Source organism: Ciona robusta, chromosome 10 (genome assembly GCF_009617815.1).
Source record: "Ciona robusta chromosome 10, ASM961781v2".
NCBI classification, from domain to species: Eukaryota; Metazoa; Chordata; class Ascidiacea; order Phlebobranchia; family Cionidae; genus Ciona; species Ciona robusta.
In genome coordinates this window covers 4,870,853-4,895,812 of record NC_143244.1, presented here as the reverse complement: position 1 = coordinate 4,895,812, position 24,960 = coordinate 4,870,853, and the positions used below count along the sequence as shown (strand labels likewise).

Genomic DNA, 24,960 nt, shown 5'->3' with positions numbered 1-24,960 from the left:
AACCAACAGAATGTCAACTGTAACTCAGACGTACTGGACGCACCGTCAATTGCCTAACCAGGTTTTAATCGACAGAATTTCAACAACAAACGCAGTACAACCTGACCTGCATTTAAAATAAAACTGTACCCGAAACTGCAACAGTTTACTATAATACATTCTTTTCAAGTATAGGCAGTATAATATAAAGAAAGGCAAATATTTAATTGTGAAATCCGACGTCCGTTCACGTATTCATTCAGTATGGTGTCCACTTCATATGATTTAAATCACGATCATTTCACGCGGTGAACTATTGTGTTACACGTGAAACTTGTTTTTATCTGAAAGTAAACATATAGTAAGGTAGGGGAAGACGGGACACCTTTAGCTCGTAATATCGAAAAATCCTGATCGTGTTTTAAACAATTACCAACGGTCTATGGAAGTCGTAAGGATTCGGTTTTATAATTATTTGAATGTTCTTTGTTTACTACTACCTAACTGGACGAGAAAATAAAATAAAAAGGTGGGCCATCTTTCCCGCCCTCTATATATTGGTCACTATTTTGGGCAAATTTAACAGATAAGATTACGTTTTAAAAAGGGCCATTTTACGATGTCCTTTGTTTCCGACCAAATGGGACGAAGTAAAATAAAAATGTGTCCCATCTTTCCCATCCCACTATACTAGTTATAGGAGACACATACATACGCAGCAGGGAAATTTTGTCCTGTCACTTTCATGACGTCAGTTCTCCTTCGCTGCGGTACTTCTCTGACGTCACGGAAACGTCACTTGCAACGTCATCGTTATTTTTATCTCCTAAAAGAAATAAAATAATATATTTTTACTTGGTTTCATCCTTTGTTTTTTTTTTTAATTTTGTTTCTAATATACGATAGTCGTTTTATTTTTCAGAAAAAAAAAGAAAAAGAAAATCGCCGTTAGTAAAAATTATAAAATATCACTTATAAAATATTAAATACGTAAATAATACAAGCGAGTGTCTGGTTTCCATTTATTTGCTTAAAATATTACCGTTATGTACGACCAGCTGCTGTAGTGCTGTATATCAACACGCTTTTAGCAGTACGCGAATATTCCATTCATTTTGCGTAGTAATTCTTAAATCAGAAATAAATCTGTGTATTTGATTTAGACTATTAGACCATGGGTCTGTATTAGAACATATGCTGTACCGAAGCGATTATATTACGGCTATTTCTTGATTATTCGGTGTTTAAAGGTGGCTGTACACAGTATCCGGCATGCAAATTCGCCTGCGAAGTCGTATGCAAACCCATTACCGAATTCCGCATGCGGCAGCGAAATCCGGACAAAACAGACAAAACGGACGAATTCCGGATACTGTGTACAGCCACCTTTATCCGTATTTTTCAGGCACCCAAAGGCCTAAGATAGTTTACCGTTAGCGTAAAACTACATATGGTACGGCATACGTTTGCCATTTGCAAAATGTATTACCTCGTATATAGACGTATAGGCATTGAAAAACGGTACGGCGATTACTGCACCGGTAATGTCTGCAACGTAGGCTTTATGCGAGACAGTAATCAACCGGATGGCGGTATCCGTGTACATGCGCGGTCGTGTTGTTTACCATTGCGGTGGTGTTGAATTCGTAACGATCATGCATTATTTAGCTGCGATGCACGGTCTACTTACTTGTACTATGGGTGGGTGTGACGTCACTTGTGTCTTCTGATGACCCTCCACGTGACTTCTCTCGGTGGCGAACCTAGCGGAAAAAAAAGTGTTTTTTAGTCTTGGCAAAACAAAATTATGTTAAAATTTATTGTAAAAAAAGTATTTTGCGTCTATATATGAAAAAACTGGTGCTACCTCGGTAAGCATCGATTAAGTTACTCTTGGGTTTTTTAGAAATTGAGTTTTATTTTATAAAATAAATAGTAAAGGTACCTTGGAATGCTTTGTTTGGCTTTCCTCTCTCTCGGATGATGATCGATTAGAAGAACTGCAAACGAGAGAGGTGAAGAAAAAGGAAATGTAATATCAATACAGTTATGCAAATTATCGGAGCGTTGTGGGCTGTGTAATTATGTGTCATTATTTTCATTATACTTGTTAAGCCATGCCAGTTTCATTGTCAGTTAAAATCAAAAGATCGAAAACGAAACGGGAAAATGCATTACAATATTCAGTTATACTTATTCGCAAATGACACCGAGACAAAATTCGAGTTCGGCGGAAAAAAATCAATTTCCATCCGGTATTAGCGACGCGTAACAGCCGATGTTTAAATTTCACGCCGTCGCTGTCGGGATAATTACAATCCCATTTAAAATAAGGCGGAACTTGCCCTGGTAAAATGGTAAAGTACAATCTCGTTAGCACGTAATGTATTTTTCACGGCCAATGAACTGCTATATAAGCTACAGTGCATTTGGGAGTAATTTATCGCTTTTAAAATACGGATAAGGGGGGTTGGGTAATAGTGCGGAAAATTAGGCAATCTGTTGTGTAAGCCTGCCTAGGTGTATGGGCAAAATTATACGCAATAACAGTGCGGGGGAAATGGTATTCGATCTGTTTTTATGGAAAATATTAAATAAGATCGACATCTTGGAAACAGGAACGACTGATTTAAGGTGTAGGAACTTATATTTTTTAAACCCTTTTTCGGGAAAATAAAAAAATGTGTTCAATAATTGGATTATTCTTTTGAAAAAAATAAATGGCGAAATTGGGAGAAGTAGTAAAAAGCCGAGTGAAAAATTATTGAGAACATTAACATAGGTTTAGGAAAAAAGCCAAAATATGTTTAATTGTTTGATGAATTTAAACAATTTAAAAAAAAAAAAAAAACGTGTTTAATAATTGGACTAATCCAGCGAAAATTGGAAGAAGTAGGAAAACTTATAAGGTCAATCGAGTGCAAAATAAATTAGAAAATGAACATCTGTTCGGAAAAGGCCAAAATATGTTCAATAGTTTGAATTTCTAAGGTTATTATGTGCTGATATACGCTATTCTCTGTATGCCAAAAGCTAGATTGGTAATACAAGATTAAGATTAGGGTAACAATATGTAATAATATATTGGAGCAGATGAATGGCTTTTTGTGGTTGGACGTAACGGGGGCATTGATCTTGTCCTACTGTCGTTGTTATATATTATTTATGAACATTGATACGGATTATGTAAGGGTCAGGGGTCGGATTTCATGTGTAGGATTGGGTTATGGTTACGGCTTAACTTTTGGCCTAAATCCCGAGGTCACATGGCGGTACTTCACACATATATGTTAAGCAGGTTGAATTGGAATTGTTTTATCCTCGCGTGGCTGGAAAATGATAGTCGTTATAACAAGGGTATTCTGTTTAATGCACCTCATGCAAGCATACGAGTTACCACGAATGTAACTTTGTGGTGCTTTTTTCTGTATGACTGGCAATTTAGACAAACTAAAAGTGACCACTGGCTTGGAGCAATTGTCGGTGCCCACACACATACACTCAAATAAACCATAACACCGAACCGAAGCATAATAAGGCGATTTTATCGGTTAAACATGTGGTGACTGCGTACTGGTCTGTATTAAATAATGGCCCTATCTGTTTAAATACATGAGATTTTATAGACCGACGATGCAAAGTAGCAGATATTTAGAAATTTAGAAAAAAATGGGATGAAATTGTGACAGTAACTACTTTAAAGCGTGCAGAATATTATGTTTTTCTGACGAAATTTGTTACAATGATAATAGAAATTTAAACAATGTATATAGTGTTGGTTCCTGTGTTTTTTGCAAATTAAACGTACAATAATACAAATATGTTACAGTATATCATTTACTTTAAATGGTATGAGAGCAAACTATGAACTCGTAGCAAACTGAAAATAATGAGCGAAAGTCCAGCAAGCGTTAGTCTGAAATAAACTACAGTGCGCCTATGTGGATTTAAGTTGCAACGCAGCATTGAAAATTCGATTAAAAAATAAGCATTACTAATTTATAAATCAGATCCAATAGAGCGAATTTTTGATTTGCTAATTACGTTTTTTTTGGAACTGTCTTAATGACATTCGCAGATGGCTTCAATCTTTTTCGCTATTTTGTAAATTAACAGATGGCGCGCCACGCTTCTTTCAGCTGTCAATCAAACTAGAAACGAGACCCAGGTCACTAATCCATTGTTTAGCCCTATACTTGATGGCCGTCTGGGGAATATGGCCATGTAATCCTATGTATTGGCCGCAAACAGTCAGGGAAAATAACGCATAGACGTAAAGTAGGGTAGGGGAAGATAGGACACATTTTCATTCAATTTTTTCGTCTCATTTGGTAGTAAACAAAGAACATTTAAAGAATTATAAAACCGTATCCCCACGATTCCCATAGACCGTGGTTAATTGTTTAAAAACATGATCAGGATATTCGAATATTGTAAACAAAGAACATTTAAAGAATTATAAAACCGTATCCCAACGACTCTCATAGACCGTTGGTAATTGTTTAAAACATGATCAGGATATCTGGATATTATGTTCTAAAGCTATCCTATCTTACCCCACAGTAATTTACTATATATTGGGAACCTAAGATTTGGAGGTACCCGGTTCGAGGCCCAGCGAGTTTAAAGCGGCCAAAACTCACCTCCGGGATTTTGATCTAGATTTACGTCTCCTTTTCTCTTTTTTCCTCTTCGAAGTTTTACTACTGTCACGTGATTCCGTCTTACGAGAGTACCTGTATTACGTAAAAATGCAAAGTGTAACAATAAAAAATGATGAGGAACAACAAAAAATGACATTTCAATAAAAAATGACGTTGCAATAAAAAAAATAGCGTAAGGTTGAAAACAAAATTTGTAAAAATGGCGACAAAAACAACTTGCCTTCTGCTTGATCTGTGATTGGACGGCGAGCGATCATCGTCAGAGTGACGTCGGTAGTCATGGCTACGATGTTTGTGACGTCGACTTGAAGATCTGTTAAAAATGAAAAAATATAATAATAAAAAAATTAGATATTCTGTTACTTTTGCCACCGGGCAAAACGTAAAATAGACGAGACGTTGCAATAAAAATAACGTTTTTGATATAGATAAGTTTAAAAGCACAGTCTTAAATACGTAATTAGACTGCATTTTATAGATGTATCATAATATTAAAAACAGAACGAAAAGGTGTACTACAAAATGGGACGAGAAAATAGAATAAAAAGGTGTCTCATCTCCCCCACCCTACTATACATTACATAGACTACTATACAATATATTATAAAGCCTACTATAATGCCCATCATAGTTGGCCATGCCCCACACCAGTATTTCAAGCATTACCTCGATTTACGTCGGTCCCGCTCTCTACTCCGCCTAGCGGGTTCGTTTTCTACCCTATAAGCACTCGGCACATCACCGTCGTCGCTACGTGTTGATACAGGGGTGACGTCACGCGAGGTTTTTGTGACGTCATGCCTACGTAATAATGCGAAATCACTTGTATATAGTAGGTTAAGGTACGATGAGTTTTTAATCTATTTTATGGTCCCCTTTAGTAGCAAACAAAGGATATTTATGAATTAGGTAACTGAATTCTTACGACTGTAAAACAGCGTTAGTTATTGTTAAATAAACGATTAGGAAATATGGGACATTATGTCCAAAAGCCAAATGGTAGCCATCTTACCCCACAGTGTTAAACGATTTAGCTCACGTTATCCACTGTAATATATATTTGATTTAGCTAACGGTATCCATATTTCGTCTTACCTAACGCTGTCCATTTTACTTCACAGAACTAAATATTCGATTTAGTAAACCATACCTATTTTACACTTAAACCCGTACTTTATATATTTTTCAAAAGTTTTTGGTAGTTACCTTGAACTTAGGTAACCAGGTGTGGGACCCGCGCTCATTACCGGATGTTGCGTCACGGCAAGCGGAAGTGACGTCATACCCCTGGGAAGAATATCGAACCTTGAGGTCCGTTTAGGCCGTGAGACCTCCCCCTCTTTTTCAGCGGTCCTCGATGGCTGTTAAGAAGCGAAAATTTAGAAACCAGAATTTACGTGGAATTGATAATCAAAATCCAGTAGGATTTTCTCCTTTTACTCTACGTCAGGTTGTCGCCATACTCTTGACTACGCTAAAATATACTTATATGTTACGTTTTAGAAAAAATATGCATTACTTTTTGACAGATCTACCGCCACAGGTTTACATTAAATAATAATTGTACAGTGCAACAGTTTTAGGACTTAAAAAGGAATTTCACTTTCACGAGATTGTCAGTTTCGGGCGCAAATGAGAGCTAGGGCAATGGGCCAATTCTGACCTACATTCTGGCACCTCAAGGCCTCACCCATGTTGAATAGAATAGAACAAAGCTTTTCGGAAATTCCTATGCTAAAAACAAAATACACACTAAAAACGAAATACATTAAATGTAAATTATTTATCTAAAGGGCAAACATATAAGCTTACCGAATCCACAGTTGCGGGCGATGATGGATTAGATAAATCGAATATATCTTCCGTGGCGGCTGATGCTGTTATATTACGTTCAGGTGTTCCTTTAGACCCATTTTCTTGCTCCTACGGTGTATTTGTTATAACACGGTTTATTTATTATACTGTGGGTTTATTAACATATTTTTTTTCCTTATTTTTAGAGTTGATTTTTTTTTAATGTATAGCTGATAATTTGAACCATATCAATAAGTGACCACTCGGTTGGAGCATTTTCTGTTAAGTGTCTTGCATATAACACATACGCCAACGGTGGTAATAATTTTTACCTGGAGTTTCTTTTTAGCGTTGAGGAACAGCAGTGCCTTCGCGCGACGAGCCGCTTGTTTCTGTCGCAAGGTGGCGATAGAGGCTTCCTCGCCGCTAGGGGTCACTGCTGTGAAACTGGACGGTGGGGCTATGGGTGCTGGGGCGACGGGGGCAGGCTGGGACTCGGTAGGGGCAGGGATAGGTAGGTTTTCAGGTACGATTGGTACCGTTGCTGGAACTAGGGGTATATACGTTTTAATTTATAAAATAAATATAAACAAAAAGGTTTGGGTTACGTAAATAAAAATGTGAATTCGGTTGTCTTTGTTACTATATTTAAACTAATGCACCCGAAAAGGTATACCCAAAAAGTTTTATTATGTCAGACAAGCGTAATACGTAAGCTATATTACAAGGGCAATTCCGTTCATGTGGTATTATGACGCAACAACGACGTTTATGAACTCATGATGAGGTGAAAAGCCGACAAAAAAACTAATATAGAATTCTATTCTCTACTATAGTTTTGGTAGTAATAGACAAAAAAGTATGAATGACGTCGCAAGTGTACGAAAACTGGCCAATCAGAGCAGAGCGCGACTTGGTGACGTCAGCAAAGCGGCAGCCAGTAAGAAGGAAGCGAGTCACGTGACGTTTAAAGTACCAACACGCATCGATGATTTGTTGCAAAAGAGAGTTTACTCGGCTTATACAAAAGGGAGAGCGGTGAGTGTTTACTCTGGGATTCGAACCTAGACCAGTGTTTCGATGATTCATTTATATAAAGCAGTGGTGATTTTAAAATACAAATTTTGACTCTTTAAATTAACCTTTAAGCTCAGGACTATACTGGCCCGCGTATGTACTTCAAAACTATTTCTATCTTATTAAAATTTATTTCGAGTACATTTGAATCGATTATAACTGTAGTAGTTCATCTAATACGTGCTTATTTTACGTTGCTGTGAGCAACGCATACCTAGGTGCTGGTATATCTATTACTATTAGTTACTTTAAATGTAAGTGATTTCGGTCTAGTTTTCAGTTATGCGTAATTTTTGTGGGTAATGAATTAAATCCAGGTTAAATCCTAAATCCGATAATATGTTTCGCCGTATGAAATTACTCATTAAAGAAATGATCCAGAATAACGGAAATAAGCATTTTACGATTTCACTATCACATCAAATATGATAAATGAATGAATAAATGTAACTTGCTTTATCCTCGTGGCCGGTAAACGCTAGTCGTTGTAAACACGGGTGTTCATACACCTAGTGCCAGCTTACAAGTTACCACGCATATAACTTTGTGCGTATTACCACGAATGTACTTTTTTGGGGGGCTGAGAAACAAGCAAGTTAAACGGGTCATATTTCCAGGATCCACGAGACGATTATGAAGCTTCAATTACAGAACGAGAATGGTGGAGAGCGTTCGTAAAAGAAACACCAGTGCCCGGACATTATAAGTATAGAGACTTCTTATACGAAGGTAGCATGAACCCGATACAAGCGACGTATAACTTCGCAGGTGGGAAAGTGGCGAGGCTGGTATTTGAACCCAGAATTTAAGGCCAATGCAGAAAATGTGTATAATTGTAAAATACACTAATTTTGCTTGTTTTTACGCAAGTGTTCGGAGACGGCAAATTAAACATTATTTAGCTTGGTTTTAAGGAACGTAGCGACCCAGAGATTCGAACCCATAACTCTTAAATTGCTTGTTCTCACAGGAGTTTAAAAGCGATGAATTAACATTGTTTAGGTTTATTTTACGGAATGTAGCGACGCCGAGATTCGAACCACCTTAAGAGAAAAGACAGAAGATATGTATAATTGTAAAACACCATATTTCTTGTAATACTGGTTTTATATATTGGGTCTGGGTGTCCAGTCATCAAATTTAGACTTGCTTTTTCTATACTACTTTATGTTTTATAATATAGCAGTTTTATTAGCCTTATTATTTACAGGTCAGGGGCGAAATAGAGAGCCGGGGGTCGCACAAAATGGGGTTATGCTTCTACCTGGCTTGTACCAACATAACGACTTTATCAAACAACTGAAACGACGAAGAGCGGCATGTTCATTTAAGAGCTCTGGACGGGCGAGGACACCGCCTGGATTCCAGGTTCGAATTGAGTAGTTACATCAACGAATGTTCCTTATTTAACCTTGCGTTGTGGAAAAGCGTTATAACACAGGAGTTATACATTTTTTGCCCGCTTGTATAAAAGCACCTTCAGCCAGCTTACGAGTTGCCGCGTATGTAACTTTGTTGGTAATTGTCCGTTTCATTTGTCAAGCATTGGATAATACTTCAGTGAATTTTGAGTTAAATCAGTGGCCGTTAAGTAAGTTACACAATGAAACGCGAGCCCACAACAGTAGCGGCTTCGAGCACCGAACGCCGGTCCCGTAATATGTTAAAGCTGGCCGTTATCCGGGCGCCATAATTGCACATGCGATGCAACGCTACTGCTTTCAACTACACGTAGTATGGCCTGCTAACCTACCAATGCTACCATATTATATCATAGTAGGCTATGCTAGTTGTGTACCCTTATTCTCTGTGTTACAGTTATATATATGGCCATTTTAACTTACATGTTTATTTTGCAGGACAAGGACTTGAACGTACCGCCCTGGCGTTACAACACAACTGGTGAAAATAACTCGACAAAATCGACGCGACCACAGGGTTGTTTAAGCAGCGCTTTCAGGTGATATTAGTAATATTATGTCTACTAGTTAACTTAGGAGACTGGTGATAAGGTGTAACGGTCAAGGCGGTCACGCGTGTAATCCAAGAAATTACTTCTTTCTTTTTTATCAAAAAAATAACTGTTGTTTTACCGTTACTACCCGTACTTTCGCTTTTGTAAACTTTTCCGTTCCTCGTTATCGTGACCGAAGAGACGAAATAAATTTTATTCATTCATTCGTTAATAGCTATATTTACATGGCTAATGCTGCCATCCTGACATAATATATGAATTCAGCAGGTTTTATGTTTGAAACAGATACTAGGTGTTACGCAGATAAACGCTTTAAGTACATTTTATATTAGATTAATACTTTAAAGAGGCATATCAACGAAAAATCACAACGATTGTGGTTTTTGTCAAGATTTTGTACGCCAATAAACGCCTACGTAGTTTTTGATTAGATTAATATTTTAAAGAGGCATAGTAACGAAAAATCAAAATGATTGTGTTTATTTCAACTTGGTGGTGGTACCTTTACATTCGAGTATATCTATCCTTATTAACATTTTTATTTTTTGTTGGTTTGCCACTTTAAGAACTCACGCGCTGAGAAAGTCTTAAAAATGATTAAATATACAGAGATAAACGCGCTACATGTTTTTTAAATAGATGTTTTAACCCGCTATTCAATAATTACAATGATTAGAAATTCCGTTACACACGCGTTTATTTGCAGGAGCCAATCCAAGCGCTTTCCGTCGAGCAACTTAAAACCGCATGAGGGACCACCACCGGGATCCTATGACCCTTCGACACCTGCTACACGATACGCGGTATCTTCGTGTTTTAGGTTTGAACGCATTTTAATGGCCAACGTTATATAGTAGGGTGGGGGAGATGGGGCACCTTTAGCACACAATATCAAAATAACGTGTTTCATCAATTTAACAACGTCGTGGAAATACAGTTTTATAATTCATTCAATGTTTTTGGTTTACTACCATATGGGACGAGAAAATAGAATAAAAAGGTGTCCCATCTTCCCCCACCCTACTATAATAACATTGTTGCCTAATAAATTGCTTTGTGACGTCACTATATATTTACAGGTCGGCGACGCCCCGGTTCTCGACAGCGCACACTAAGGTGCCAGGACCTGGGACCTATGAGCCCACCCTCACCCAGGGGGGAAACAAGGGAATCCCCCCAAGCATTACTCAAATGGGTAGAATGCACGGACTTTACTTTAGGAACACTTTTGAGACTTAATAGAAAAAAAAATTAAATAAAAAATAATTGAAAAAAATTAAGAAGAAATATGTTATCTCTGGAATAAATGACTGACTTAAAATAGAAAAAAATTAAAAAACTTTTAAAATAGAAATGTTATATAGATGCAAAAAAACCTAGACATAAAATGAACAAAAAAACGTGGGTGTTTTTTTTACAATTTTTTTTTATGTAGGGTTAAAACTATTGCAAAAAATAGCTGGTAACATGTGACTTGACTACCATATCACGGAAAAATACTTAATAAACGCCCACAAAAAAGGGTTAAAACATGCTAAAACAAACCAAGAGTAAAAAACTATTAACTTGCAAGGTCTGGTGCAACAAAAACTTGATAGACAAAAAACAAGTGCAACCAATTGCATAATAAAAGATATATATAGTATGGTGGGGTAAGACGGGACACCTCTTTACTCTATTTTCTCATCCCATTTGGTAGTAAACAAAGAACATTCAAAGAAATCTAAAACCGTATTCTTACGGCTCCCATGGACCGTTGTTAATTGTTTAAAACACGATCAGGATATTTGGATATTATGTGCTAAAGGTGTCCCATCTTACCCCACAGTATATTTCGTTTAAATGGCATTGTCAGTCTCTTATTCCAATATCTACTTACTTGTCTTAGTAATTTTCACAGGAGGTGGTTCATATTCTTCTGTGAACTTTCTCTTAGACGATTTAACAGTTATAACAGTTTCTGGACCTGTAGAACACATTTGTTTTAATACATTGCGTGCAAAATGGCGGAGCTTTTGGATCCCTTGGTCCTGTCCCAAATTTGGTGTGGTTTGGTCATCTACCAGTAGCCCTTGACTGTTATTTTAGTTTTATCATTTCTATTCCAAGTGGGTGCGGTCCCGCAGCACGGCATGCCATGGTTTCTAGAATTTTGGTCAAAATTTTTTGTGTTGTAACGACTGTTGTTTCCCCACCATGCGAGAACAAATTAGTTATATTCATTAAAACAGAAAATCTGTATTATATTGAGTTATTGATTGTCGTTGGCCCAACATGCGAGGATAAATAAGTAACATACATTCATCAAGCACAGTTTTACCTTTTTCTTGTTGATTTTCCACTTCTGTCTCGTCTTCGCTATCATTTCCCTTTAACATCATTGTGGTTTGTGATGTCATAATGGGCTTTTTGGTTATCTCGTTACGAGGCTTGATGGAAAAAGAGATGGGCAAGGCAGGGGTGGGCTCCTGGGAAATTAGGGGTAAACTTTTAAATTCAGTGGGTAAATTTTTAAATTAAGTGGTTAAGTTTTTGAAATCAGCGGGTAAGTTTTAAAATTCGGCGGAAAAATTAAAAAAAAGTGGTTAAATTTTTAAATTAGGTGGTTATATTTTAATATTGAATGGTAAAACTTTAAATTCACTGGGTAAATTTTAACAGAATATTGAACAGTATTTAACATGTAATATCCTCCTCTTTTTATAATGGCAGACGAAACACTGGTATCATAAAACTAAAGTTTTTATACCGAGGGGCAAATTTTTACAGTACTGTGAACGTGAAGTATATTTTAATGAATAAAACATAAAAAACATTATTTTTTTAGGTAAAAAATTATCAAATGTTGAACCTGTTCTTGCTGTGTGTCTTCACTTATTTCTGATTGGTTGTTCACACCTGGTGAGGAAAGGTTACATTGGGTCAAGGTTACTAGAGGTCAAATAGTGGCTATAATTAATTTTAACCCAAATGTATATATTACTTACAGAATATTACCTACAGGAATGAAAAAGAGTTTTTTAAAATGTGTGAAAATGCTTCTAGCAAGGGTCTGGGGGCCGTTAAATGCAACGCAGGTAATAGCTAGCTATGACAATACGACGTGTATTCTAAAATACCACACATTTTGACTAAAAAAGTCTGAAAACCTCGAATCGCAGAAAATATTTACCCCTGTACTTACCCTCGGAATTGGGGTTTGTCTGGGCAGTGGGGTCTGGGTAAAGGTGTTTCACCCACGCAAGTTTACGGTAGTGATAATATGGGTGTAGCTCATGGGTTGGGTTTAGGAAGCCGAAGGTGACGGGGTTAGTGGTAAAAATAGTTGCTTCTAACCCACCCCCCTCCATGGCTACTCTCCTGTAAAAATAAATTTATTTAAGTTACAAACTTTATAAAGTATCATATAGTAGGGTGGGGGAAGATGGGACACCTTTAGCACATAATACCCAAATATCCTAATCGTGTTTTAAACAATTAACAACGGCCTATGGAGTCATGAGGATGCGGTTTTATAAATATTTGAATGTTCTTTGTTTACTGCCAAATGGGACGAGAAAATAGAATGAAAGGTGTCCCATCTTTCCCCATCCTCCTATATAATATCACAATTTTGTATTTTATCGTATTGAATTGTATAAAGGAAACTATATTCTATATGTAAATTTTCAATGAATGTAACTTGCCCTTTCCTTGCATGGCCGGGAAACGACAGTTGTTATAACACCTACATATTTATTAACAAACATGTTTTAGATTGGAATCCAGGAGGTAAATATGAATGACAGTTATAACTTGTTTTAAAATTGACCCCCATTAGCATCAATTGGGACTTGAACACATCTTATTTTGTTTCTGAACACCTTAAACGAATCCCCTAATAAATTTATTTTGTAAAAAAAAATAAAAAATTTAAATAAAAAAAAACTAAAAAAAATATACTAAAACAGTGGCAAGTGACTTTCCGAACCCTGTATGTATAAAAACCACATACCTGGCAATATTTTCTACAACAGGTTGTAAATCTGGGGGTGGCGGAACAATTTGCACAGCAGTAGTTATATAACGTTGTGTGTGGCCAGTATCTTCACTCTGTATTGTGGAGGTGGGCTGTTGTATAGAAGTGGTGTGGCCACTCATTGACATGAAAGGGGGGAGTGTTGCGTTTGTGGTTTCTGCATTTGTGTTTCCTTGAATATAAACATGATGCTCACAAAACGCAGATATAGTCCGAATTCGGACTTGGTCAGAACGCTTGAGGCGGAATATGAATATATCAAAAAGGGACTTTACTATAGCGAGCACTCACTTTCTGACGTACAAAGCTGTTGGGGTAAAGGGTCAAATCTGGCCTAAAACCCAGGTTAAATATGAATATATCAAAAAAGGATTTACTATAGCAAGCACCCACTTTCGGACGTACAAAGCTGTTGGGGTAATGGGTCAAATCTGGCCTAAAACCCTCAAGGACCTTACCCATATAACAAAATATAGACACAAAAAATTAACGATTAAATTAAAAAGCTCTAATTACTTACCATTAGCAGTGTTATTGCTTTTATAATAATCCTGCATAGATTCCGCCATCTTCTGATGTTGCTTTACTGCATTTGCTGCTCTCCCCTTTTCAATGAGTTTAGCTAAGGGGTGGTTTGGGTCTACTGTCCTTATAGCCTGAAAATATAATTCTATGGTTAGCATTTAACTACTAGCCTATTAGTATTAACTGAATTTGAAGACTTATGAATATATTAAATTATTAACTATGCCTATTCTCTGTTATTGTTTGGTAAAGAACGTCTGGTCCATATTAGCTTTATGAAATTTCTAATTTTCTAAATACTGTGATTAAATATGAGTAAGCAAGCAAATAAGCTGTTAAACAAAAATGTTGTCTTAAGGTAGGAATAGTGGATAAATTTTGAAAAAAAAGTATTAAACTGTGTTGCACAACTTGCAGACTATACATGTTAGCTGCTAAAACTAAACTTTAAAATTTTAAACATAGCAGATTTAAGGGTAATAACAATGGAATATGTGGGAATCATTTTGACCTTGGTTTTCTCCAAGTTCTCTGCTTCCCTGCTCTTGTGAGTTGCAGCAAAGAGACTTGGATGCAAGTATCCTCCTCCTTCACTGTCATCATCACTTCCACTATCGGACTCCTGCATCAAAATTGAAAGAATGTAACTTGCTTTATTTTCACATGGCTTGAAATCACCAGTCGTTAAAAAGTAAAACACAGGTGTTATGTTTTACACACCTCGTGCCTGCTTATGCGTTACCACGCATGTAACTTGTGAGTGATGTTTTATATATGGCTGACAAATTAGACAACCTATTAGTGACGTGCCGTGCCGAAGAAGACATATATATGCCCATAAGCCATAGCGTTGCAGCGACAGGGCTTGAACCCTCAACCATTCGGTTAAAGACAGACAGGCTAACCATTGTGGCATTCTGAATGGATCATGGGACAAAAGTTTGTATATGAGAATCAAACACATGAAAATAAAGACAATTTATAATAGGGAAATTTTTATCTTAAAAACAAAATCAAGTAATTTTTATTCTAAAACTATGTGGACTTGACTTGACTTGACATAGACACTTGCGATTTAAGTGCCAACCCTTGGAAGTGTAGTTACTGTAGTATTACTTTAAATGAACTTCCCACTCACCTCCGCTTCAGACTTATCTTTAGTTTCTTGAACCTCAGGATTATATTTTCCTTCTTTTATTCTCGTTACCTGAGATTTATTAAAACAAGAATTATAAAATTCTTAAACCGTACATTGTTTAGTACAGTACATAGTATTACGTACATGTACATCATATTCAAAATATGAAATTAAAAAACTAAAAAAACTATATATATATATATACTAGTGTGGGGAAGTACAGGAAACATCATGTTTTGCACAAATAGCAACGGTCTATCCATGAGGTTACTGTTTTATATTTTTTCAATTTTTCTTAGTTTACTACTAAAAGGTATGAGAAATTAGAATAAAAAGGCTTCCCATCTCCCCCCACCCTACTATATATATACAATATATATATATATTTATAAAAAGAAACATAAAAATTAAAATGTATAAACATTCTTTAACATATTTTGCATTTGCTATATTGATTAAGATAAAAAAATAATTCACAATTACTAGATTAAAATACTTACAATATGTTTGTAATATGGGTTAAGGTAATGGCCGAACTGCAAGAACTGAAACTGTGAATTGGAAGATTGCTTTGCTTTTAATACAATTTCCATCTGTGCTCCTTGTTTGCTGACAAACTTTGCCGTTTTCTCAATAATCGCATGCATTTTCTCAGTGGCTGGCTGTAATGGTATATTGTGGTAAGCTATACAGGTGGATGAAGGCTTTAAATTATATTTATCTTGCCTAATCCACAGGTACCAAATCTGGGTAATAGGCCAAATCTGGCCCAAATCCCAGGTCTTGACAAGAACTTAACCCACCTACAATTTAAGGCTTTTAAATTTATATTTAAAAAGTGAAACATATGTTACTTGTTACTTGTTGGTAAATTAAATAATCATTTACAACCTTACAGTAAAAGGCATGAGCTGGACATTGTTTAGTACTGCTTGTTGAATTACATGGTTATTATATACATATACTATCACTAATAGACAGTGTCTCTATCAGTGTCTGGTAAGCACATTGACCAATATAATCAAACATACAGAACAAACTATAAATAGCATGGTGACAGGATATTTCATCTGCCATACATGATATGATGCAAATTGCAATTGTGTGTTTTCACTTAGTGCGTAATTATCGTAGCCCACATTAACGCTAAAAGTTAATTATCCGAGTTAGTTATCGAATTTTCCGAGTTAATTATCGAATTTTTGTGGACATGGGTAATAACCAATAACTTACGATTTCCATTTCTTCCGGAACAGCAAGTGATGCGGGAGCAAAAAAAGGTTTCTCATCAACCTCCTCTTCATCATTAGTGGGATCACACGGGTTGTAACGATCTTTTTGACTTTCTTGATCACTGTTATCATTGTCATAACGAAACTGGACCTGACTGAACTTTGAGCTTGGAGTTTCGTTGATTACAGCATGAAGTCTCTTTAATTCTTCCTCTGATAATGAATAGGGTAGTCAGTAGCTTATAAATTGGTCTTTTTTCCATATAGTTTGTATTTCTTAGTTGAATTAGTCATGATAGTGACTTTTTATACTTGGTTCTTCAGTTCAGCAGTACAACTTTTAGCAACAAAACCACATTTAAAAAGTATAAATATATATATAATATATTTATATTTACAGTGATTGACCGATTACTTAACACGAAACATGCAAGAATTTTAAAACTACAATAATATATTCCAACACAGCAAGTCACCAACCTTGTCTTATATTTTCTTCCAGTTCTTCTACATGCAGAGCTCGGTATCTCTCATCATCTAAATAAGTTTCCAATCTCACTTCTTCCTCAGATAACTGAGAGCAAAACATAAACTTCAATATTTCTTGAATCGATTTTTGTGATGTTTAATTACGATTAGACCAGTGACGTAGTCGCGTAGCACAGTGTTTTTATCTTGTTTTATTACACAATTGTTTATAATTTTTTTATCTGCTTCTATTCTATATGGGTAAGGTCCTACAACAGCTTAGCAGAAGACCTGGGATTAGGACTTGTGTTGGCCCTGATGCAGTAGTTAGACTGTTGTTAACAGATACTTAGAAGTTTCTCACAAATCTGCACACCAGTATTAATGGTCATACCAAGAAATTTACTGAATTAAAGTTGAATTTGTATGTTTATTAAAGAAATTTTGCATGTAAACCTAGGCATTCTGTTCTATGTGGGTGGGGTCCCACAGCACGCCATGGTTTCTAGAATTTGGCAAGGATTGGAAACCAAGGCAAGTGGTATGACTATGTGTATGAACAACAGTTCACTTCCTTCACCTGGTGCTTTTTATTCCAAGAGTTTCCATCAAACTCCGAGAGGTCGTGAAGTGAAGCGCGGCAGTCGTATCTTTAGTTTCACGCAACAGAGACACCGAGTGGTAAGAAAAAACATGGAGAAAACAAAAAAAAACACATATTTTTTACAGAAAAACTTGAAAAAGACTACTAAATAACAGAAATTTGCATTTTACATCGCTGCAAAACAACAAGACATAAAGTATTCACATTTTTTGTTAAACACTTGTTACTTTTACTTACCCATATATTAATATATTCACAATAGTTTATTTTATATAAATAAACAATATGAATACCGCGCTATAGTTTGACACAGCATGCAATGTGTCTCATTGTATAGCTCACACTTACGCGTCATTGTAACAATTTTCAAACTATATATATATATATATATATAAATATATAATATTTAAACATAAAAAGATAAATTTAAAATTAAATAAAAGACTGCCTACAAGTACAGTGATACAGCAATTGGTTTAGATAATGTAAAAACCACAACAAAAAGTTGTTTATAAAATTAAAACCTATTATATTTATATATATGTTAATGTTATATATATATACATATATATAAATATATGGAGTATATGGAAATCTTTTTAATATAGGCCTAAGCTAAACCTAGAACATGCATAAGAGTAGTTGAAAATAAATGTAAAAAACCTGAAGCTGAAACAAACGTATTATTTAGAAAATATTACATGGACGAACTAAACCAATATTTACACCTGAAAAATAATTTCTAATGAATATTTCGGAAAATAATACTTGAATACAGACAAACAGAACTTTAAATCTAACTTACACACGAGTCTACTATAAACTGGTTATAGGTTAGATTACTAGACACAAATTAACATTAGGAAGAAGTTATTAATTAACATTAAGCTTAATTCTCAAGGTATTTTAAACTAAGTATTCAGAATTCCACAAAAATTACATTTTGTTTTTGTTTACCTTTTGATACCTGGGCAAGATATTTTGGAGACATCAAAACGAAGTTAAAAAACATTCCATCTGAAGAGACTTACCTTACGAACAAGACATTTTCTCACTTGAAACTTCATGTTTATGAAGCATACGTTTACTCTTTGGCTTCTAATTCACTGTAAACTTAAAACCAAACCCAGTAGGCAAAGCTGGAAAAATGTTCACACAAACCTATCAATCAAGATGTTGGCATGACCATCTTCATTCCATTTGATTAGGTGCAAATTTTTCGCAACTGAGGCCGAGTGTTTGTCTGGTGGGAACAGCTTGCTTGCATAACCAAAGACCAGAAGATCGTCTTCGTTTGGTTTAGTGCTCTCTACCACAGCCGGTGGCCTTTTCGTAGCATGGTGGCGCTTAGATAAAGCCGACCGCAACTGGTTTTAAAAGAAAATAAGTTAATTTTAAGTATTGTCTACTTTATTTTATATATAATATTTTACAGATATACGTTACAAGGCTTAGATTTACTTTGATATGTTACAGTACTACTGCTGGCCCAGTCTGCAGAGTATGACAGTTCCTGATAAGATCTCGCAAAAATATACTTTTTTGCGTGCGCCCGTGCTATTATCGAAAATCTGCAGGCAAAGCACGTACATTTCCAAGCCACATTAGGAAATCCTATTTAATTTAATACATTTTTTTTTTGTTAAATTAATTGGCGTGCATCTCCTAAATCGTTCGTGCACTTGCCATACTTTGCAGACTGGCTGCTGGCAAAAATGCTTATTAAGAGGATATATAACTATTTTTTTTTAAATTCAATTATTGTAAAACTGATACAGGTATCTTACCGGTTGTTTTGATTTCTGGCTTGAAGGTTTAATAAAATGTGCGCGTGAGGGATGAACAAATCCTTGCTGCATTCTGCAACTTAGCCAAGCCTGTTATCCAGGCTCTTACTGGCGGTTTGAATTGCTGAGATATATATGAAATGCGCATTATTGTAAGCCGAATATACTGGTACCTATACCGTGCTTATCGCCAATTTAAAACCCCAAACATGCTTTAATGCTTATGGTCCGATAATTATTTGTATTTTATGTGATGTGCCTTTAAAACTGTGATTTCGAATATTTTGATAAGTAAACCTGCGACCTGCCAGCTGATGTGTAAACCGTGTGACAGAAAAAAAAAAACTGAGAAATATGACTTCTGATACAAATCACCAAACATTACTGAGCAGACATTGGAAGTTATAATTCACGCGCGAAATTCGTGTACAAAAACAGAGCAACCCAATGGACAAGGTAGTTAGTTGCTGTCCCATATTACAGCAGCTGTTTTTTGATCGTTTCTCTCATACGTCTTACCTTTCTTTTATCAGTTTCTCGCGCGCACAAACAAAAACATCGCACACAATTAACAGTTTCAACACATGTGGCAATTAAATCGTGAATGCCGCAATTATCAACATAGCAACGCTTATAAATGTATATATATAAGCGTTGCTGATAATTCCTGACGACCTAAACACTTTTTCAGTAATTGCAACAATGAATCACACAGTAATAAACTAGTTTGTTTCGAACTGCTTGCAATTCTTTCTGTTGCAAACACAAGCCAGGCAAGAACCAAAATGCCTGTGTGCCCTGTATGCGATTCCAAAGAATACGACATCTTCAACGGGCTTTATTTTTGTCGCATATGCAGCACGCAATCGCAGGATATAGTTGAAGAAGATCTTGAAAACGCTACAGAAAGTGTCGTAGGAAGGTTTATTGATAGAAAACAGAGAAGGAAAAGTAAACGTGTTCCAAATTTCACAATCGATCCTGGAAAACCTTGGTTTACAGTAGAAGGATTACAGGTTTGTTTTTCTTTTATTAATATTTTGTAATGCATTCAACAGCACCCATAGCCTATGCAATCTATTTATTCTGGCCTGGCACATATGATTGGGAGTTATTTTATTTAATAATATTAAAGTATATATTAAAAAATATAATAACAAGTGTTTTATTTGCCATGCAAAAAAAGCCTGACAGAGTCATGGTGTTTAGTTATTTTTTCCTTTGTGTATATGTGTCAATGTAGTATCAAAAAACAAACCTTCACTTTCAGGCACTGTTAAAATGTCAGGTCCAGGCTCTAATATCACTTGGATGTTCAAAGCGTTTGGACAAAGTGGTGCAGCAGATTTGGTTCAAATATGTTCACAAGTGTGGAATGGCAGTGATTGACCCTCAGGTTCCTGTATCTGGAAAACCTGCACCCCAATGTTCATCTTTTCGGGACAATTATTTAAACGGGGTATTTGGGGACAATAAACCAAAAGATAACCCCTTTCCTACAACTAAAAACTTGGTAATGCTCCGTGCTTCATCATTAGGAAAGAGAAGGTATAACACTTCTGCCAATGAAATTCAAAAAATACAAAATTAAGTAGTGTACAAGGTGCTACATTCTGTAACCTAATGTTTTTTGTCTGACATTAAATTCCTAATAGTGAAAAAGTAAAATAATATTCTAATGCTAAAATAAACACACATCAGTTTGCTAGCATACCAAAATTTTAACCAAAAGTTATGCGGAACTGACAGACTGTATAACCATACTAACAGTTGAGTTAACATAACATACAGTATTTTACAATCAGGAAAGAGTCTTCCTCAAGTTCTGAGGAGGACCCGATCACGCCAAAAAAAGGACGACTTAAAATAAAAACACCAAAAAAGGAAGAGAAAGGTTGCAACAAAATATTCACGTTCTACCTGACATCTATTAACACTCAATTTTTCAGAGCGTGTAATTCCATCAGATGAAGAATGGTTCTCTCTTGCTTCAGGTGCGGAAAGTGCTGAATCAGACACGTCATACCACAGTTCTGCTTCTACAATGTCTGCTGCAAGCTTCAAAAAACTTGCGAACAAGAAATTCAATCAGTTAGTTCTTTTTTTTTTGTATGGCTGACAATTTGCGCTGGGTTAAAGCAGTGGCTACTAAAATACATATGCATGCCTATAATGGTAGCAGTGTTGAGCTTTAAGTATGTTATTTCTCTGGTAACGATGCAAGCGATCTGGCCACATATATTTTTCTGTTGCTTTGGCAAAGTGGTTAGCGCATGGTTTTAAACCAGAGGTTGTGGGTTCAGGGCCTGTTGTTGCTACCATTATTAGCACATATTCTTTGGCAAGATCCGACAATTGCTCCAACCCAGAGGTCACTAATGGGTTGTCCAAATTGGGAGTGTACTGACTACTGTATGAAGCATACCATCCATGTTAAAAAAACGTGTTGTTTTTTACATTCATTCATTTATATATATATTTTTGCAGTTGGGGCCGTGAAAGACGAAAGGCTGGTGTTTTGTGCAAAGCCAAGCTTTTATCCATTCTATATGTAGCTCTTCAGTGGTGTAAAGAACTTATAACTCCTGGTGACCTGCTAAATTGGGTGAAGCAAGGCTACTTACCGTACATAGGTATTATTTTGACAGCATACAGCATGTACTGTGTTATTATAGTAAGGAGCGCAGAATGTCACTTTTTTATTCAATTTCTGCTCTTAGATGCTTTGCTTTGCCTGGAGCCGCATATGAAGATTTCAGATTATGATGGTGCAAACTTACAAAGAAATATCATTCCAAGTTATAAACAGGTAAGCTTTTGTTCATTCATTGGTATTTCAATTCAAAATCCCCCCAAAAAACTAACTTTCATCTATAAAAATGTTGCCCTACAGGCTACATTTTATCCTTAAATTTTATATTTTTTTATCTAAAAGTTTTTTTTTTTAAAAACTGAAAAGTTAAAAATATTTTTCAGTTTGTGAAGGTGTCAAGATTATTAGAGGAGTACGTGGAAATGCCTCCTCTTCCGGATGTTGACATCTCCTCCCTGATGGCTCGCTTTGTCATCCAGGTCAATCTTCCTCTGGAGATAATCTCTTTCATCAATAATCTCATCCGCATCAACAACTTTAAATACACGAGGTAAAAATAATTGATTTTTAATATTTGTCAAGTTGCCGCACTGTCATGGACTCATGGTATTGGACAATGGTTTGTTTTTCTGCCATTTTTCATGTTTTTTTTTATATTAAAACCTTTTTTCAAACCTCAATTTTAGTTTTTATTAAATGTGGCATTAAAATATTTATAAAACCCTGCTTTATCCACAGTTATAATGAGGTAAACCTTTACTTTTCAAGGGCAAATGTTAGAACAACAGCCCTTACAGGTTATGCACCAGATCTCATCTCATGCGCTCTCATTGTAGTGGCTCTGAAGTTGTTGTATGGTATCAATGATGTAACAGAGTGGACTGCTGGCAATGGTAATAAAAACTGTGACAAGAAGCAAGAAAATGGTAAGCAGATTGTTAAACCAATTTCAAATCTTTCATACTACATACTTGTGTAAAAAATTTATATTGTACATTTGAGTGGGGTATAAAATGTGTGATTAAAACATAATATAGTAGGGTGGGGGAAGATGGGACACCTTTTCATTTAATTTTCTCGTCTCATTTGATAGTAAACAAAGAACATTTAAATATAATTATAAAACCATATCGTCACGACTTCCATAGACCATTGTTAATTGTTTAAAACACGATCAGGATATATGTGTTAAAGGTGTCCCGTCTTCCCCTACCCTACTATATATAAATATATATATACTAAAAAAATATATAAAATAAGTGTAAAAAATATATTTGGTAGAGACAAATGAACATTATGTGTAAGACCACAGTTAAAAAAACAACAGTACTAACTGAGAATGAACCAACCAAGGCTTCAATTCAAAGTCTATTGGGCCATGGCATGACTTTATAGGACCTCACCCGTATAGAAAAGAAAAACATTTATGTATTGGTTTCCAATATTAATGGATCCATTTTTGTTAAAACAGTTGAAACGTCGCATATATGTCGAAATTTTGAATGGAAATCCTGGATGCAGTATCATCTGAACAGGAGGAAAGAAAGAATGCAAAACCCCAAGATTCTCTTCGATGTAAGAGATGCAGAGAAAGTTGTGGATCTCCACTCTTACTTTGAGCATTGGGATGAAGTTATACTTAATTCTCAACTACACAATAAAGAAACAACTGGTGGAAGGTATAGCCTTGCGTGAGATGACCTTGGTGTAATGAAATGTACAAAAATTAACTCATAGGCCTATTCAAGTTAATCATTTCATAGGCCTATTCAAGGTAATCATTTTATAGGCCTATTCAAGTTAATATCATACAGTGGTAACCATGTATGTTTCTAGGTGAATATTATTCTTTATTTTTTTATCAATGGCTGATAATTTGGACAACCCATTAGTGACCACTCGGTTGGAGCAAAGGCGCGCTAACCAACTGTGCTATGCCAACAGGCAGCGACAGTTAAAATGCAATATAGCCGATTGTAAGCAGTTATTAACTAATACTGTTTTTACAATTTTTCAGGCATCGACTAAAATCAATTGAAACGAAACAGTGGGTTATGAGGAAACTTGTTGAAGCTCAAGGGAGTTTGGATGAGATCCAGAGGCGGGCTCAGCTCCGGGAAAATCCTTTTGTCTTCCCAGCTCCAACTGAGGAGGAGGATATGAAGAGCATGTGCATCTGCAAAGGGTTGGACCGGCTAAAAAGTGGGAGTATGGAGTATGTGTTGATACAAAACCCAAAGTAAGTGTTAAAAGTATAAAATATGATATCTTCTTGACAGGTGGGGCTTATAAACATGGGGAGAATAAATGCCTCGTCAAGTGAACACTTATGTTTTGTTCATATTTGAACAAAATGTTTGATGCTTTTTTGTTCTATTTAAACATATACATATGTGATTAGATGAAGCAATATTTTTGGGCTAGCTGTCAAGAGAAGTTTTTATTTACATTTAAAACCCTCATCGCCAACCTTTTCGGAAGAGTGTCTTCATTTGTTGGTACTAGTACCCTGGGTGTTTGAGTAATAGACCTACTGTAGCCTAAATCTCAGGTCTCATGACATGCCATGCTGTAGGACTTCCCCAAAGATTTAAAATACTTCTCTCAATTTAATATGTTCATTTTTGTTTGGAAAGACTAGTATGATTTATTTTACTAATTCTTGCTATTTTACAGTAGTAACAAGCAACTGAAAGACAGAATTAATTTCACTGAATATTCCGACTCCTACAAATTCTTGCTTTCAATTTTCTCTGAAATAACCGCAGCTGAAAGAGAAAAAATTCATCACGAAGTTTGGAAAATGGAAAAATATTTTATTTTAGACTGTGTAAAAAAAGAAATAAAAGAAAAAAAATAATTTTTGTTTGCTATCTTTTAATACTGCAGGGTCAGAATATAGGAGGCAGGAGCATAATCACTCTTTAAACAAGTGTGCAGCAGAGTATATAAACAATTCTAACATATTCATACACACGTGTGTATTCAATAGTACTCCTTTGCTTGAAAATAAATATTTTCTTTATCAATTTTTATACCAAATTTCCCCTTTGCATTTGGAGGTATTGTCTTTGCCATATAAGCAGAATGCATTTCATTCCATATG

At 35.6% G+C, this 24,960-nt stretch overlaps 3 protein-coding genes across 5 annotated transcripts; 2 read left to right on the top strand and 1 right to left on the bottom strand.

Moving 5' to 3' along the window:
• Positions 1 to 45: 45 nt before the first annotated feature.
• On the bottom strand, positions 46 to 19,681 carry LOC149729839 (uncharacterized). 3 transcript variants are annotated; one of them, XM_089885878.1, is made up of 24 exons: positions 19,262 to 19,679; positions 18,636 to 18,841; positions 17,451 to 17,520; positions 16,883 to 16,976; positions 16,404 to 16,615; positions 15,671 to 15,832; positions 15,171 to 15,239; positions 14,544 to 14,654; positions 14,028 to 14,163; positions 13,484 to 13,679; positions 12,674 to 12,849; positions 12,341 to 12,387; positions 11,810 to 11,957; positions 11,369 to 11,455; positions 6,770 to 6,987; positions 6,456 to 6,566; positions 5,850 to 6,004; positions 5,310 to 5,444; positions 4,864 to 4,956; positions 4,623 to 4,715; positions 1,925 to 1,979; positions 1,670 to 1,742; positions 691 to 805; positions 46 to 323 (listed from the first exon to the last, which is right to left on the bottom strand). In XM_089885878.1, exons 1-23 carry the CDS (start codon positions 19,331 to 19,333, stop codon positions 723 to 725), a joined length of 2,802 nt encoding a protein of 933 aa, XP_089742004.1. In that variant the 5' UTR covers positions 19,334 to 19,679; the 3' UTR covers positions 46 to 323; positions 691 to 722. The 3 variants fall into 3 exon arrangements, with proteins under 3 accessions (XP_089742004.1, XP_089742005.1, XP_089742006.1); XM_089885879.1 differs by having other exon boundaries at positions 695 to 805; XM_089885880.1 differs by lacking the exon at positions 5,310 to 5,444 and having other exon boundaries at positions 19,262 to 19,681.
• Positions 7,259 to 10,869, top strand: LOC149729840 (protein STPG4-like). The gene is made up of 6 exons (XM_089885916.1): positions 7,259 to 7,475; positions 8,132 to 8,282; positions 8,725 to 8,882; positions 9,374 to 9,474; positions 10,196 to 10,309; positions 10,569 to 10,869. The coding sequence occupies exons 1-6, from the start codon at positions 7,299 to 7,301 to the stop codon at positions 10,726 to 10,728; spliced, it is 861 nt and encodes a 286-aa protein (XP_089742042.1). The 5' UTR covers positions 7,259 to 7,298; the 3' UTR covers positions 10,729 to 10,869.
• Positions 19,682 to 19,843: 162 nt separating the features above from the next.
• On the top strand, positions 19,844 to 24,729 carry LOC149729838 (TATA box-binding protein-associated factor RNA polymerase I subunit B-like). The gene is made up of 11 exons (XM_089885886.1): positions 19,844 to 20,277; positions 20,532 to 20,809; positions 21,067 to 21,155; positions 21,211 to 21,352; positions 21,749 to 21,894; positions 21,982 to 22,070; positions 22,238 to 22,404; positions 22,623 to 22,780; positions 23,326 to 23,533; positions 23,872 to 24,093; positions 24,531 to 24,729. Exons 1-11 carry the CDS (start codon positions 20,047 to 20,049, stop codon positions 24,712 to 24,714), a joined length of 1,914 nt encoding a protein of 637 aa, XP_089742012.1. The 5' UTR covers positions 19,844 to 20,046; the 3' UTR covers positions 24,715 to 24,729.
• Positions 24,730 to 24,960: the final 231 nt, after the last annotated feature.

Excerpts from the sequence above, each read along its gene's own strand:
- LOC149729839 (XM_089885878.1), bottom strand. The coding sequence starts at position 19,333 with ATGCAGCAAGGATTTGTTCATCCCTCACGCGCACATTTTATTAAACCT. Across the intron at positions 12,388-12,673 it reads GACAAACCCCAATTCCGAGG|GTGTGAACAACCAATCAGAA; the intron begins GTAAGTACAGGG and ends TTTCCTCACCAG. Across the intron at positions 6,567-6,769 it reads ACGCTAAAAAGAAACTCCAG|GAGCAAGAAAATGGGTCTAA; the intron begins GTAAAAATTATT and ends AATACACCGTAG.
- LOC149729840 (XM_089885916.1), top strand. The coding sequence starts at position 7,299 with ATGAATGACGTCGCAAGTGTACGAAAACTGGCCAATCAGAGCAGAGCG. Across the intron at positions 8,283-8,724 it reads AGCGACGTATAACTTCGCAG|GTCAGGGGCGAAATAGAGAG; the intron begins GTGGGAAAGTGG and ends TATTATTTACAG. Across the intron at positions 9,475-10,195 it reads TGTTTAAGCAGCGCTTTCAG|GAGCCAATCCAAGCGCTTTC; the intron begins GTGATATTAGTA and ends GTTTATTTGCAG.
- LOC149729838 (XM_089885886.1), top strand. The coding sequence starts at position 20,047 with ATGCCTGTGTGCCCTGTATGCGATTCCAAAGAATACGACATCTTCAAC. Across the intron at positions 21,156-21,210 it reads ACCAAAAAAGGAAGAGAAAG|AGCGTGTAATTCCATCAGAT; the intron begins GTTGCAACAAAA and ends TCAATTTTTCAG. Across the intron at positions 22,071-22,237 it reads TCATTCCAAGTTATAAACAG|TTTGTGAAGGTGTCAAGATT; the intron begins GTAAGCTTTTGT and ends AATATTTTTCAG.